Here is a 13,339-nt window from a genome sequence, read left to right on the forward strand (position 1 = left end):
ACACAGGCAGCAACACACAGAGAGTCACACTCGGTCGCATCATCCCAATCACATCTCGCTCATTCGACTCGTCCTCTTGTCGGTCTGACAACCTATTCTTCTGACACTCCCCACGCACTCGTCCCATCCACTCGTCGAAAATGGCTTCCATCCTTCGATCCTTCCGAACAGCTCTCCCGGCCCTCCGACGACCCGTCGTCGTCTCCTCGCAGCTCAACGTCGCCAGAGCCTTCTCCCTCTCCGCTATCAGGTCCGCAGGTCACGGTCCTCCCCAATTGCTCGGTCCTGGTGCCAAGGCCGGTGAGGTCCCCACTGAGTGAGTCGCATCTCATGACGTTCGTCAACATGGGCAGGAGGAGGAGGAGGGGAAAGGGGGAAAAGGTGTAAATTCGGACAGGAGAATGATGTGTTGGAGCGGAATCCAGCATTGCTATTACTTTCGAGACAAGTCATGTCACTCGACATCAAGGCAGAAATGATTAACTTTGGAAACCGGTCGCAACACTGGCATGGCTGTATGCTGACTAGTGTCACTCTCCACAGTGAGGAGCAATCTACCGGTCTCGAGCGATTCGAGCTTCTCGGAAAGCTCGAGGGTGTCGACGTCTTCGACATGAAGCCCCTCGAAGTCACCCGACTCGGTACTGTCGAGGACCCCATCGCCGTCTACTCTCTCGTGAGTGTTGTCTGTCGACGTGTTCAGAGGTTCAAGCAAGTAGTAGAGTGAAAGAGGAAGCAGGCAATGGGCGTGCATGGGAACTGGGATGTTTGGACATAATGGTTGATCACGGTGTCTGACGGCATTCCTGCACAGTTCCCCGAGCGACAAGTTGGATGTACTGGTTTCCCCGCCGATTCCCACGACACCATCTGGCTCAACGTCACTCACTCTCTCAAGAACCACCGATGCCCCGAGTGCGGTTCCGGTAAGTCATCTTGCGACATATCGTCTTGTCCTCCCACTCCCCGTCTCATCATATCCCGCGTCGGGATTGCAGGTCTTCTTGTCATCAGGGAGACTTTTACTCATCTTTCATTCGATATTCGCAGTCTACACCATGAACTACCAAGGCGACGAGGCTCTCCTCCACGGTGATGGTCACCACCACTAGATCTATACGTGCGGTCTGCTACTGTCGTAGATAGGAATCTCGTAATGCATGCAAATGCGAGGCAATGCAGTGCAGAGCATCAAAATACAATCCATGCAGGTGTGGTGTCTCGCAAAAATGACATGTCTGGCATACGCTGTGTGATCAAGCATAACGGATTGGTTCAACTCAATTGTCGGGTTCAGGAACGTGACGTGATTTTGGACCACGACCTCCAACTCGAGAAATGATCATCAAGCGCGAGCACTCAGTCGTTGATGAGGGATGTGTGGGATGATTCAGACCAGTGAAGAGATATATGAAAAGTGCTGTGTCGCATTCATAGCGGTTGTCACGATATTCACGCTTCATCAACAAGAATCAATTTGGCATAACCCACTTTCTCCCCGATCTCCTTGCTATTTCGACTCCACTGGTCATCTAAAATACCAAAGTAGCCTCTGGGTATCAATTCCCTCTTGTCATTGCATCCCGTCCTATTTGTACCGAGCTGTTGTGCGCCTTGCTCAGAGATCAGCCTTGTCGGCTTGGGTAGCCTTCCAGGTCTCCCATTTAGCCTTTTGCTCGGTGTACTGGTCCTTGTATTTCTGGGGGCAAAGAACATAAGACACAGTCAGCGCCCGACTGATCTATGCGGATGATGGGCAGAACATTGGAAAGAGAAGAGAAGGGCGCGATTGTCAGACCACCGGATCCTTGCACGCTTGACACCCTATCATGCCTGCTTTCATTCAATGTTTGATCAGTCCGCACTCACCTGCTTTTCCGACTCGCTCAAAGCCTTCCACAGATTTCCAGTCTCCTTGGCGATGAACTGTTGTTTCTCATTACCCTCCAAATGATCCGGTACAGCGACTCTCTCCTCGTCTCTCACTTCCTTGGCAAAAGCAAGATAAGAAGACAGTGGTTTCCCCGGATTGCCCGCACGTTCTTTCACGCTCTGCTTGAACGCCTTCTTCCCTCCTGGCGGCTTCACCTCTTTCCCCGTGGCCTTCTTGATCGCCTCTCGGGTCTCTGGCGTCGTCGACTCCCAGAACGCTTGATAAGCCTTCTCGAAGACCTTCTTGCCGTCGACGGCTTGCGATTCGTAGGATTGTTTCTCGGATGTGGAGAGGGACGACCAGGCGGAGCCGGCGGCAGAGGTGAGTGCTCTCATGTCGAGCTTACCGTCGGGTTTACGATGGTCAGACGCAGAGGAGGAGACGAAGGATTTGAAGAAGAGGGTATAAGGAGTGGGTGGACCTCGAGGGACGGCAGGTAATGTGGGATCTGTAGCAGATGAGTGAGTGAGTGACGATAAGAAGAGGGGAGAATTGTCAGCGAGGATTATATTCTAAAGCAGAACCGGCACTGTGGGGCATGAATCGTGGTGCGGACGACGCCAAGTGAGAACGTATATGACCACCCGAAAGCATTGTTCTTGTCCTCGCCCGTTGTGGGCAACATTGATTGTTTTCTGACACCAAAGCACAACGGCCCTCAGATAGACCCGATCGCCTCGGCCCTTCGAGTAACCCCCAACATCACGCCTTCTCTCCGGCCAACGTCCAATTCCCCTCTCAATGTCACATACACACCAATACCAAGTCAGAGACTCACCAACGGTCTTCTTCTTGCCAGCATAAACAACCGCAGAGGTATTCATCATCCTCAACGCGACGACTCGTCCCGGAGCAGTGCCGGTGGTCACGCGCATGATAGTGGCCGGTCGGAAGAGTGAGAGCATTGTGGATATGTGCAGTGCGGTACTGATGGATGAGAATGATGGGTTGAAGAGAGGGTTGAAGATGATTGATGTTAGTCAACGTGTCGTTTGATCCAAGTAAATCGATCGAGTGCATCAGTGAGTCAGTTGAATGAGTGCGCGAGTGGTTGTTGATGTTCGGGAGAGAGAGGCGACCGGGATGAATGTGGCATTTTTGGACCCTGAAATCCCGGTCAGTCCTGGGACGGACAACACGATGCAACTTGATGAGCGACTGTCGACGAGCGATGAGGTGTATGAATGTATGCATGCAGATGATAAGGTATGATGAGCAACACCGGTGTGGCTATTACGATCCGGCCTCTTCCTTCTTCGCCCGGTTTTCTCGTTTTGCGTTAGCGCGTATCCTCCATTGCTCTCCCTTGACTGCAGAGGCGCAAGAAGCAAGACAAGTCAGCTCAAATTACATATGGACAGTCACTAAAGGTGAAGACTCATGCGACAATCTGGGCCGCTGCGTAGATGTCATACGAAGGAGGGTCACCACTCACAGCTGAGCAGGATTACTATACCACATCCTACCGCTAGAAGTCCCGCGAAAAGGGTATACAACCCGCCATCCCCAATCCCGTTTCTGATCGGCACAGCGATCTGAGACATGATACATGCCAAACAGCCTCGCATGAGAGAAGCACAGGACGAAGAGGGAGCGGAAAGACCCTGATTATTAAGGAAAGGCGACCATGTCAGCTTTACTGTAGCAAGGTGTGAATATCAAGATACAGGTGCTACAAAAAGAATGGAATGAGTAAAAGCTGACATACCGGATTGGAGTCGACAAGATAAGCCAAAGTCGGTGAATACATCCACCTAACGAAGGACAGACCGATTATCAGAACCACATCACAATAAGATTATCTAACCTGGTCACTCACATCAAGGAAGCCCCTGCAAAGAAGAGACTAACGACGATACCGGCAATGTGCACTTTCTCTTCCGCACACCAGGCATAGGTCAAGAAACTTGCGACAATGAATGGCATGGCGATAAAGGTAGCTTTGAGTCGCATCTGTGGAGTAACACGTTCAAGTCAGTGGAGTTCATCCTCGTTGCTTTTCTCTCCAGTGGGAATGGAGCAATAGAACACAAGCCGCTTCAAAGCGAGGATGATACTGTTCTCCTGCAGAAAACAGACTACGCGCTGAAGCACCACTCACCTCGGGGACGCCAACGCCTCCGTTTCTCTTCTTCGTCCGTCTCAGCACCACATCTGAATATCTCCCTCCAATGACACTCGCACAGATATTGCCCACGCCAAAGGAAAGGATGACCAGCCCGATCTTGAGGGAGTTGTAAGAATAGGGTGCATCGCCAAGCGTGATAGATGCTGTGTAGACAATGGTATATTGAGCCGAGAAGCAGATACCTGAGGTGGTGGCCATCGAGGATCAGCAAACGTATACGCGTTGTTGGATATGAAGGCCATAGGGAGGGTTCAGTCGTTGCCAGAGGGACTAACTTACCAGATGAAAGGATGGCGAGTAAATTCGCAGGTCGTCTCATGACACTCGTCATCAAGGGGAAAGGATTTAAATCTCCAAGTGAGACGGTATACTGATATTCTGCTTTCGCTTCGACCACCTTATTTCCGAACGGCAGATACCACTTTCTCTTGACCTCGACTGTGCCCGCCGCATGTCGACCAGCTTCCACATCCACATTCGCTTGCTCGCTGATGGTGCCGACCCTACGTGAGATCGTTTCCGCTTCACTTGTCGGGTGTACTTCGATATCTTGACCAAGATTGATGGGACGGGATTTGCCTTGCTTCTCTAGCACACTGACTCGTGCTTTCTCAAGTCTCTGCTCTGCTCGTTTGGCAGCTTTGGCAGCTGCTTTCTGGTATGTCCTGGACCGCTGGAGACAAGTGATCGGTATTGTCAGTCTTGTGTTCGATCAAAGGCGACAGTGTACTCACCTCTTTACGCCATGAGTCCGGGAAGAAGATGAACAAGATCTCCATTATACCTCCGAAGGCCGCAGAGAAATAGAACACACTTCGCCATCCGAATGCCTGTGAGAGTGGGCGCCCACTCAGCACTCGGCAAGTCGGGGCCGTGTGGGATACGGAAGCAGCAATCGCTCACCTGTCCAAGAGCTCCCCCTACGATGGGACCGATCCCAGGACCGAACATCGGTACGCTATAGTAAATGCCCAGCTGTGAAGCATTTTCCATATCAGCCGACCCTCTCTCCTGATATTGAAAGACCTCCCGCCACAGCCTGCACTCACCTTCTCACCTCTCTCATGCATCTCATACATGTCTGCCAAACTTCCAGCTCCAGCGGAATTGACGGCTCCACTGCCTGTTGCTTGCAATATCCGCATCACGATGAGAAGAGGCATTGAGTTGGCACGGGAGGCGACAACATTGGCTACGACGTATAGCTGTGATGGAGGAGGACAGGTCAATTCTGACAGTACATCGGAGGATCAGGCAAGCCAGCCATGGAGCGAGGGAGGTGGAAACCATGAACACGTACCGCGTATGAAAGCAGGTAGCTTGTCTGTGTATATCATCAGGTTAGCATTTCGACGAGACTCGCAATAGCTCGGTTGAGATGTCCACGAACCTTTCGACCGTTGATCTGTGTTGTCACGAGACATCAGCATTCCCGAAGATTGTAACAGTATCAAACAATGAAAGAGTATTGACATACCTCCGACAACGCTGCCCAAAGGACAGGTGTCGCTCCTTGGAGTCTAAACAGGTGGACATCAGTTTGGTCGACTCATGGCTGTCTGACGCTTGACGGATGAAAGAAGGTCGAGCCTTAATAGCAGAAACTCACAGGATATACATACTCAAACTCAGACCTATTTCTGTAGCTGTGCCGTGTAACTCCCCTTGTACTTGGTTGATGACGGGATTGTATATACTTGAAGCCATCGTAGGTCCGAGCTGGATGAGCGGTCGGCATGGATTAGTATTCGCATGATCTCATGGACGTGGAGGGTGGACTGAAATCAAAGGGGACGTCGCATGGATGACTTACCAGGGCAAAAGTCATCATGATCAGAACGAACCATTTCTTCTTATCGTTCCATTTTCTCGGATCATCTTTGACGGGAGTATGTTCGATATCCACAATCACCGTCTCCACCTGTTTCCCCACTTCCTTCTCTCCTAACCCTCCCAATTCCGCATCTTCATTCGTGATCGCCGTAGTAGTCCTGAATCTCGTTATTCCCTCCACGGATCGACGACCGAGTTCATCCTCTTCTTCGACGTCGGCATTCGAATCATCCCATTCGGGTGGAGGATAGACTTCGTTCGACCGGACGTGCGTCAGGATGGTCGATAATCTGGACGTCTGTCTTTCCAGAATTGGTCGATCCGTCGCTGCCTGCGTCTGCGTTGACGTCTGTTGTGGTTGGTGTTGTCGTACCGTTCTGACAGAATTACTGTTCTGTTGTCGACCACTGCTTTTATCGAGACTTTCACCCACAGAGATGTTATCGGTGTTGGGGACAGGAGTTTGTGGTTGATGTTGGGACATGATTGCGATTCATCCTTCTCCCCTTCAAATATAATATGCACGACAAGGTGAAGATCCCAGGTTCATTCAGGTGCCAAAAATCGCATCAACCCAAACGTAGAGTGGTCCGAGGGACGTTCGAGATAAGAAATGACCAGACAACGAGTCGAAAGTACAAATCAATCGTTTTCGAAATAATCGTTTACGGGATACTGTATCTCGACATTTCATGCTTGATCCGCACAGCGGATGCGGTGTTATCCGATTATCTGATTGGTCCTGACCAAACAAATTGCTTGACTCCATTCACTCATGTCCTATATCCTGTGCGACAACCAGAAAGGTAGAAAGTTGAACTCGCTTCTTCTCGTCTCGGTTCGGAACTGGTGATCGGACAATGGATTGATATCTATAGTGGTTCCGAAATCAACCTCCGTGCCAGTGATCGGCTGGATGGCAAAAATGTCCAAACATTCCGATGATCAAAATGCCCGGAATAGACTGGAGCAACGGAAATAGGTCCGGGAGGGATGTGTTGCCAGTAGCAATTCCGAATCTCGGGACGAGCAAGTACAGTAGACGTATGTCGCTCAAGCGAAGAGGAGCGTTGATCAAAGGTATGGCTGATGGGCACCTAGTCATTCTCAAATCACAGAACCGTTTTCACCCAAGCCACGCTGTCCGCTTCTGATCGGGTGAGAAACTATACACGAAATACAGATGACAAGGTGTTACCAGACATATTCCACGACGAAATGATAGTCGTCCTCCAGGTCTCGGTAATGCTGGATCCTAGCTTGTCTCGCCCGCTTGAATTCCTGTCCATTGGACGTCATGAGTCCATGTGCAGTCTACTTCCCAGATCCACGGTACTCACCTCGGACAGCTCAGGCGCCTGTGACTTTGCCACTCGGCCTTTATTGTACCACCGGCTTCTTAGACTTGCTGCTCTCAATTCTTTTTCTCCCTTTCCTTCCTGTTATTTCGTCTTGCTTGAAATCACTTGGCACCTCTTCTGTCCCAGCCTCATTTTCGCTCTCTCCTTCCATCCTTCTCATGACTGCTGCTCCGCGCCACACCCCCCTGTGGAATCGCAACGTATTTTCATTCCGTCCTGATGTACTCATATCCCCTATGTCGCCAACGGATGATGGCATGCTTGGGTCTCTTGGGGAAGGGGAAGGTGAGAAGGCAATGGGTGATGGAGTTCGATGCACCATAGGGGAGCTGGGCTCTGAAGAGGCATGCCATTCTTGGGCCTCCTTGTCTGCGTTAATTTAGCTGTAATCGCCTCCAAGGTATTGTTGGGAGGGCGATAGCTCACCTTGAATCATCCGTGTCATCCGTACCAACCCGAATGGGTCTTCATTCTCAGCATTCTCCGATGTACCGGTTCTTCCACTTTGGTCACTTAGGCTTTTTGAGCGGTTTTCGCTGATATCGCCTGTCACCGGTCCCAACCCCCAAGGTACTTCCAAGATTCTTTCTGCCTCCGGACTGAAATCCGCTTCTCCAATCTTGACCTGACCTCCTGATTGCCGTGGGGTGTGGGGCGAAACATCCCCCATCCTCTTTTGAGGAATCAAGAATGGTTCCAAACCCCGAGTACGATCTGAGGCAGCGAGACCTCTACCGATCTCTACCGAGCCGCCACTAGTCTGATCCGAAGGAAGTGTATTATCGGTCCTCGGACCAGATATTCGATAAGGCGGTGATCGTCTCTGTCTGATCTTGCTTGAAGTCGCCTTTTCTGTTGACCGACCATAGATCCGAGTCATGTCATTGAGTGGAATGGTAAGATCCCATTTTGACGGAATTGGTGTCAAGTCTTCCTTCCCCTCATGCTCGTGTAGTCGACCACTGACATTCATTGTGGACCTGCCTTGAGACGAGGGCAGCGACGAAGAGAGATCGTTCAAAGGGATCACAAGATCTCGTGCTTGCGAGAACAAAGCTTCAACCTCTTCTGATGTTATGGTAGAGCTAGTCGAGTGAGGTCTTCGTGAAGGGTCAGGATGGTCAGAGGTAGGCACGAGAGGTCGAGGTGTCTCGAATGAGACTTCATTACCCGACCTCTTGATCGGAGTGATATGTCGAATACCGCGCATTGAACGACTGGGTCTACTACTATCGTCATCGGCAGAGTCCAGCAGGAGGTCGAGCGGTATGATAGGGGAGGAGGATTCTTGGAAAGGGGCAAGATTGATACTTGTGTTCGAACTGGTTTCTTTCGGTGTGGATTTGGTTCCCATGCTCTGCCAGTAGAAACGACTTGTATCAGCCTGAAGTTTATCGTAGCTGTACCACAGTATATGGATAAGGATAGAAGGCTCAATTGGATGATCCAACTTACTGCGTTGTTCACACTCCTCTTCTTGGCTGGAGTACCTTCCATACCCATTCCGAGTCCCTTTCTCTTTCTTCTTCCGGGAATCGCCCCGTTCGTGATTGTAATCGATGTACATCTCGGATTGGACTTCGGCCTTCGTCTCCAGTTCGATAGACCTACAAGACTGATTCTTCCCGAGGCGGAAGAAGAAGCTCGTTGTAGTCGATTCCGGTCGAGGGTCATCCGATGAGGGGAGGAAGGGATGAGAGGTGCCGTTGGGGCAAAGTATGGGCTGGGAGAAGAGGGCTGTTGCATGTTGCCAATGGTACGAGGGGTCCAGTCCGCATGGCCAAAATGGATAATGAAAGATACAAGATGCCCTCTTGATAAATTCATAAGTTGAGCGAAAATGCAGTAATGGAATGGATTGAAATGCAGCCACAAGTGTACCGTTGTCAGTGGGTGGCAAAACGGTCTGTGCGTACCAAATCGTCGCAGACTCGAGCAGTCACACAAAGCGCATGGGATACATCAACCAACTTTTGCTTCACTGAGTTTATCTTACAAGATGTGCGATCACCCACTAGCCAAGCCGTCCTTTGTAGAAATACCTCTAGGTCCCATCACTATCTCCTTCCTCGCCATTCAGTTTGATCCTACCCCTGCCGAAGAACCTCTCCCACCAAGCGCCTGTCCGTGGCTGCTCTTCCCAATGTCTAAGAGCCGCCTCCGCGTGGTTATCCCCTTCTTCAACATTTCTAGTTGCCGTTTCCTGCTCAGCCCTACTCTCATTCACTCTCGGATCCTCTCCCCTCATTATCGCTGCAATTCCCGCTGGTCCTTCACTTCTACTCCTGCCAAATCGCATGGGACCATGACCATGACTGTGCCAGTGTCCTCCCTCTCCGCCGATACTACCCGATCGTAGAGCAAAACCAGGACTGGCAGCTCCTAACCCGATAGAGAAACCGGTCGGCGCACCGTGCGGTGCTAAATCCGGTATCAGAGTTCCATATCGTGGTCCTCTATGTCGGTGATGGTGCCGAGTTCTTGGTGAGAGAGGGGAGGAAGGTGAGCCTGGGTTCGAGAACACCGCTCGGTGGAATGCTGGGGGAGTTTCAGGGTTCCCAGAAGTAGAATTGGACCGGTTTGGAGGATTGGACCTCGACATAGACTCTTCCATGGAATGATCGAGTGGACCAGCGCCCGTCGGCGAGAGAGGACCGGGCTCGACCGAAGTATCTCCACCTAGCAATGTTGCTCCTTCTCCTGGTTCGAGCTCGTCGTCCATCTCTTCGTCGGATTCATCTTCATCCTCCAACCAGGTTCCCACCTCAACGCCCTCTGGTTGAATTGCTGAAACGACCCAAACGCCCAGCAGAAGGATCGCCACTCCTAAAGAGACGAGCACAATCTGGTATGTCGCAAGTCGCCCGAATTGGTCGTAGAACACAAGGCCATCTTCCAAGCGCAATTGCGTCAATTATTAACCAGGATACAACGCCAGTGACTCACCGAAGATCGAGGCAAGGTTGAAGAAGCAGAATGCTAACGGGCAGATGAAAGCAGGTGACGCAAATGTCAGACTATAGTTGAGGTATACCATCTGAAGCACCGCATAGATCGCCAAGCCAATGACCAGGAACCAGGTCTGTAATCTCGCGAACTCGTTCTGACCTTTGCCGGTACGGAAATATCCAACTGTGATGACGAGCAGCTGGACTGCCGCTTTAGCGAGGACCAGACACATGCCGGATAAGGTGCCAGAAGCGGCGGCGAAAGCGAGTCCACAGAGGGTATAGATTCGCTGTTGAGCTGCATTCGGTGACGATAGAGGAAATGATAGGGGATCCGGTAGATCGATGCGGAGTGGTTTGGTTGGACTCTTCGATGCAAATCTGACTCCATTGCCATTGAGCTTAGCATCGTTATCGGGCAGCGCAGAAATGGTATTCTGAGGTGAAGCAGGAGACGACCAGCGTCGAAGCTGGGTAGAGCGGAATGGGATAGGTGTGGGGAATTGAGGAGAAGCATAGTTGCTGGGTGGGATGGATGAGGTGGGAGTGGAACGACCAGAAAGGGTGATTCGACTTCGTAGTTGACGATTAACATGCCATGAAGCGATATGGGCCTGTATAAGTAGCTGTGTCAGCGAAGTTGTTGTATATAGAGAAAGACATCAAGGAGAATCATCACGCACCGCAATTATGACCAACGCAGTTGCGAGACTCATGATCGTGAAGAACGCGACAAAAGGTCCTCTACCGAATAGTCTCAGCAGAGCATCCAGACCGTGCTCTTCCTCTTCGACCACCCCGAACACTGCTATCATGACCGCTCCACCAGCCACCAAAGCCGTACCCGAAACCCAGCTGGGACCAAACTTGTCTCCCAGGATGATACGAGCGAGGATGGCGTTTGAGATAAGGGAGACTGCACCGAGAGGTGCGAGGATGACGATGGGGAGTGCATCGAGTTGGAATATCGTGGCAAATACGTTGGACGAGATGTAGATTGCGAACCCTAAGAGCCACAAGGGTCGACGATGAGGTGGCCGACGAGAAGGTAATGGTAGGAGGTCCGCTTGTATGTGAGATTTGCGTTGAAGAGTGAGACCTAGCAAAAGATTGGACGTGATTAGCGTCCATCCTAAACCAGACTGGCCTATCTATACCCACTGTGAAAGGATGTCACTTACCAAAAGATTGCACGAAGGAAGACAATAATCCAACGACGATAGCGACAACAACTGGCACACCCATGATGCCGAAGCCAAGCCCGCTTTCACGCGCTGCAATCGAGCAGCTTGACGTGCTCTTTGAAACGTCGCAACACCGTCGTCCCCAAGAAGCTACCGCCGTCCCATGGAAGCTGTGTGGTGAGGGCCGGCCTACGTGATGGGGTCCTGAGGTTGAAGGAAGTACGATTGCAGTGTCAGTGATATGCAGGCTCTTGTCGATTTACTTTATTATTGTCGGTTAGTTGCCTTTGGTCTTTGTCGAGAGTCAATTCAATTCAACGATCGGGAATCGCCACGTGGAGGCCCTGACGGAGATCGTTAATCTTCTGAAGCGTGGCTGTCGACCGAAATAAAGGATATGCAGTACCCTTTAGCGCTGATGTTCATCGCGAGCAGAGGATGAACAAAGATGGTAGGGAGGGGATAGTCATTGGTGCCAGGGTATGGCAAGAGGTGTATTCAACGTTTGTATGGCCGTAAAAATCACGACAAGTTCAGCAATTTTCTATCATGCTGTCTCTTTCAGAGAATACACAACGTTCACAGTCTATTGAAGCTTCGGTGATAGGTGTGTGTGTGGACGCAGCCGGATGTAGAGCTCATGACAGCTTGAGCATCAATTTCTACTTATGGTGACCGACTTGTTGTACAGCGTCGGTACACATGTGATGTCTGGGCAACGAAGTAGATTCACATTTCGTTGCGCGACTGATTTCATTCGCCACTTTCGCCACCACTCTATAAGAAGCTACAATACCATCCACTTGACATGTTTTCTAACTTATCTCTTCAGCTTCTTATGTTCCCCTGTTCTGATCGGTCCATTCTCTGTTTCCGTTTGAGTCCTCTCTGCTCCTTGTGTCTCGTCCCTGCTTGCCACAACGATTCTCCATTTAGTATTTTCCTGGTCTTGTCATCATCGTCACCATGACGATTGTTAACCGTGTCGCCGATGACGCCCGGCAGGTCCCGGACTTCATCTCTGTTGAACTTGTTCACGAGCATCCGGCACGACTTCCTGCTAGAAGATAGAGGTTTCATTTCGGTACCAGATCTTCCCAGATTGGGGGAAAGTCATAAAATGAAGTGTACATGTGGACAAAATGGAGTGATATCTGTCAATTTTCACTTGGCGACTGTCAAGTCGACGGACGGCCGCTCACGGTTGGCCGACCATATCAGTTGACGACGATAAGACGGTCTATGACCTACGATTGGGGTCGACCGATCTGGACCCCGGTACTATCAACATCACTTTCGACGACTACACACCTACCATGGCCACGAAGCATCGATTCGACACTTGGCTGCGAGGTCCTCTTCGACCTTTAAGCTTACTGTACCTCCAGGTCGAGGCTCCGAATCGTCGTTGCCAGACACCACTCAGAGGCGATGCCCCTCTATACCGTCCACCATCATCAGCAGCTCTTGCTCACACTGTGATTGGCAATGTGGAACATGCCATTCACGTTCATGGTATTAACAAAAGAATGTCGAGATGGGGGAAGACCGATGTGTGGACGATCTGAGCAGGATAGAAGTCGTCGGAGAAATGGCTTGCCAGCGCGAAAAATATAGAGATACATCTACAGATGTGCTGTTTGATGGGAAGAGGATCGTCTTGCCTACCGTAAGTGCCCCCTGTGTGGCTGTTCCCCTGTTGGAACTGAGTTGATAGTGGTGATAGGCAGTGTGAGAGAATCGATGTGATCAGTTTCTAGGACCGCCCTGCGCTGTCTCTCCTCTTGGTCTATGTCTGTTGTCAGGTCGTACTGTATCTATACTAGTACTGTATGGTTGTCCTTCTCTACGCCCCTGATATAACGCTCTACCTCTTTCGTCTTCTTGGCACAACAGGTTTGTTGCCCCTACTCTGTTTTTCACACTTGTAGCCCGTGGTTGTCCATCACCAT

At 50.8% G+C, this 13,339-nt stretch overlaps 5 protein-coding genes across 5 annotated transcripts; 1 reads left to right on the forward strand and 4 right to left on the reverse strand.

Annotated features, from left to right (window-relative positions):
- Positions 1-140: 140 nt before the first annotated feature.
- On the forward strand, positions 141-1,112 carry IAR55_001841 (uncharacterized protein; the record flags this gene model as incomplete). Its single annotated transcript, XM_066944964.1, has 4 exons — positions 141-316; positions 544-676; positions 815-926; positions 1,051-1,112. 4 exons carry the CDS (start codon positions 141-143, stop codon positions 1,110-1,112), a joined length of 483 nt encoding a protein of 160 aa, XP_066804887.1.
- Positions 1,113-1,618: 506 nt separating this feature from the next.
- Positions 1,619-2,838, reverse strand: IAR55_001842 (uncharacterized protein; the record flags this gene model as incomplete). The annotated part of the gene is made up of 3 exons (XM_066944965.1): positions 1,619-1,699; positions 1,870-2,381; positions 2,712-2,838. 3 exons carry the CDS (start codon positions 2,836-2,838, stop codon positions 1,619-1,621), a joined length of 720 nt encoding a protein of 239 aa, XP_066804888.1.
- A 328-nt stretch (positions 2,839-3,166) lies between these two features.
- On the reverse strand, positions 3,167-6,378 carry IAR55_001843 (uncharacterized protein; the record flags this gene model as incomplete). The annotated part of the gene is made up of 14 exons (XM_066944966.1): positions 3,167-3,243; positions 3,369-3,537; positions 3,642-3,687; positions 3,753-3,886; positions 4,035-4,243; positions 4,341-4,734; positions 4,796-4,891; positions 4,965-5,036; positions 5,111-5,266; positions 5,362-5,385; positions 5,452-5,466; positions 5,539-5,581; positions 5,671-5,780; positions 5,875-6,378. 14 exons carry the CDS (start codon positions 6,376-6,378, stop codon positions 3,167-3,169), a joined length of 2,049 nt encoding a protein of 682 aa, XP_066804889.1.
- Positions 6,379-7,088: 710 nt separating this feature from the next.
- IAR55_001844 (uncharacterized protein) lies at positions 7,089-9,001 on the reverse strand (the record flags this gene model as incomplete). Its single annotated transcript, XM_066944967.1, has 5 exons — positions 7,089-7,175; positions 7,235-7,272; positions 7,361-7,624; positions 7,682-8,612; positions 8,711-9,001. 5 exons carry the CDS (start codon positions 8,999-9,001, stop codon positions 7,089-7,091), a joined length of 1,611 nt encoding a protein of 536 aa, XP_066804890.1.
- Positions 9,002-9,299: 298 nt separating this feature from the next.
- On the reverse strand, positions 9,300-11,448 carry IAR55_001845 (uncharacterized protein; the record flags this gene model as incomplete). The annotated part of the gene is made up of 4 exons (XM_066944968.1): positions 9,300-10,147; positions 10,202-10,817; positions 10,887-11,302; positions 11,385-11,448. The coding sequence occupies 4 exons, from the start codon at positions 11,446-11,448 to the stop codon at positions 9,300-9,302; spliced, it is 1,944 nt and encodes a 647-aa protein (XP_066804891.1).
- Between the last annotated feature and the right edge of the window lie 1,891 nt (positions 11,449-13,339).

This window comes from Kwoniella newhampshirensis, chromosome 3, assembly GCF_039105145.1.
Source record: "Kwoniella newhampshirensis strain CBS 13917 chromosome 3, whole genome shotgun sequence".
NCBI lineage: Eukaryota > Fungi > Basidiomycota > Tremellomycetes > Tremellales > Cryptococcaceae > Kwoniella > Kwoniella newhampshirensis.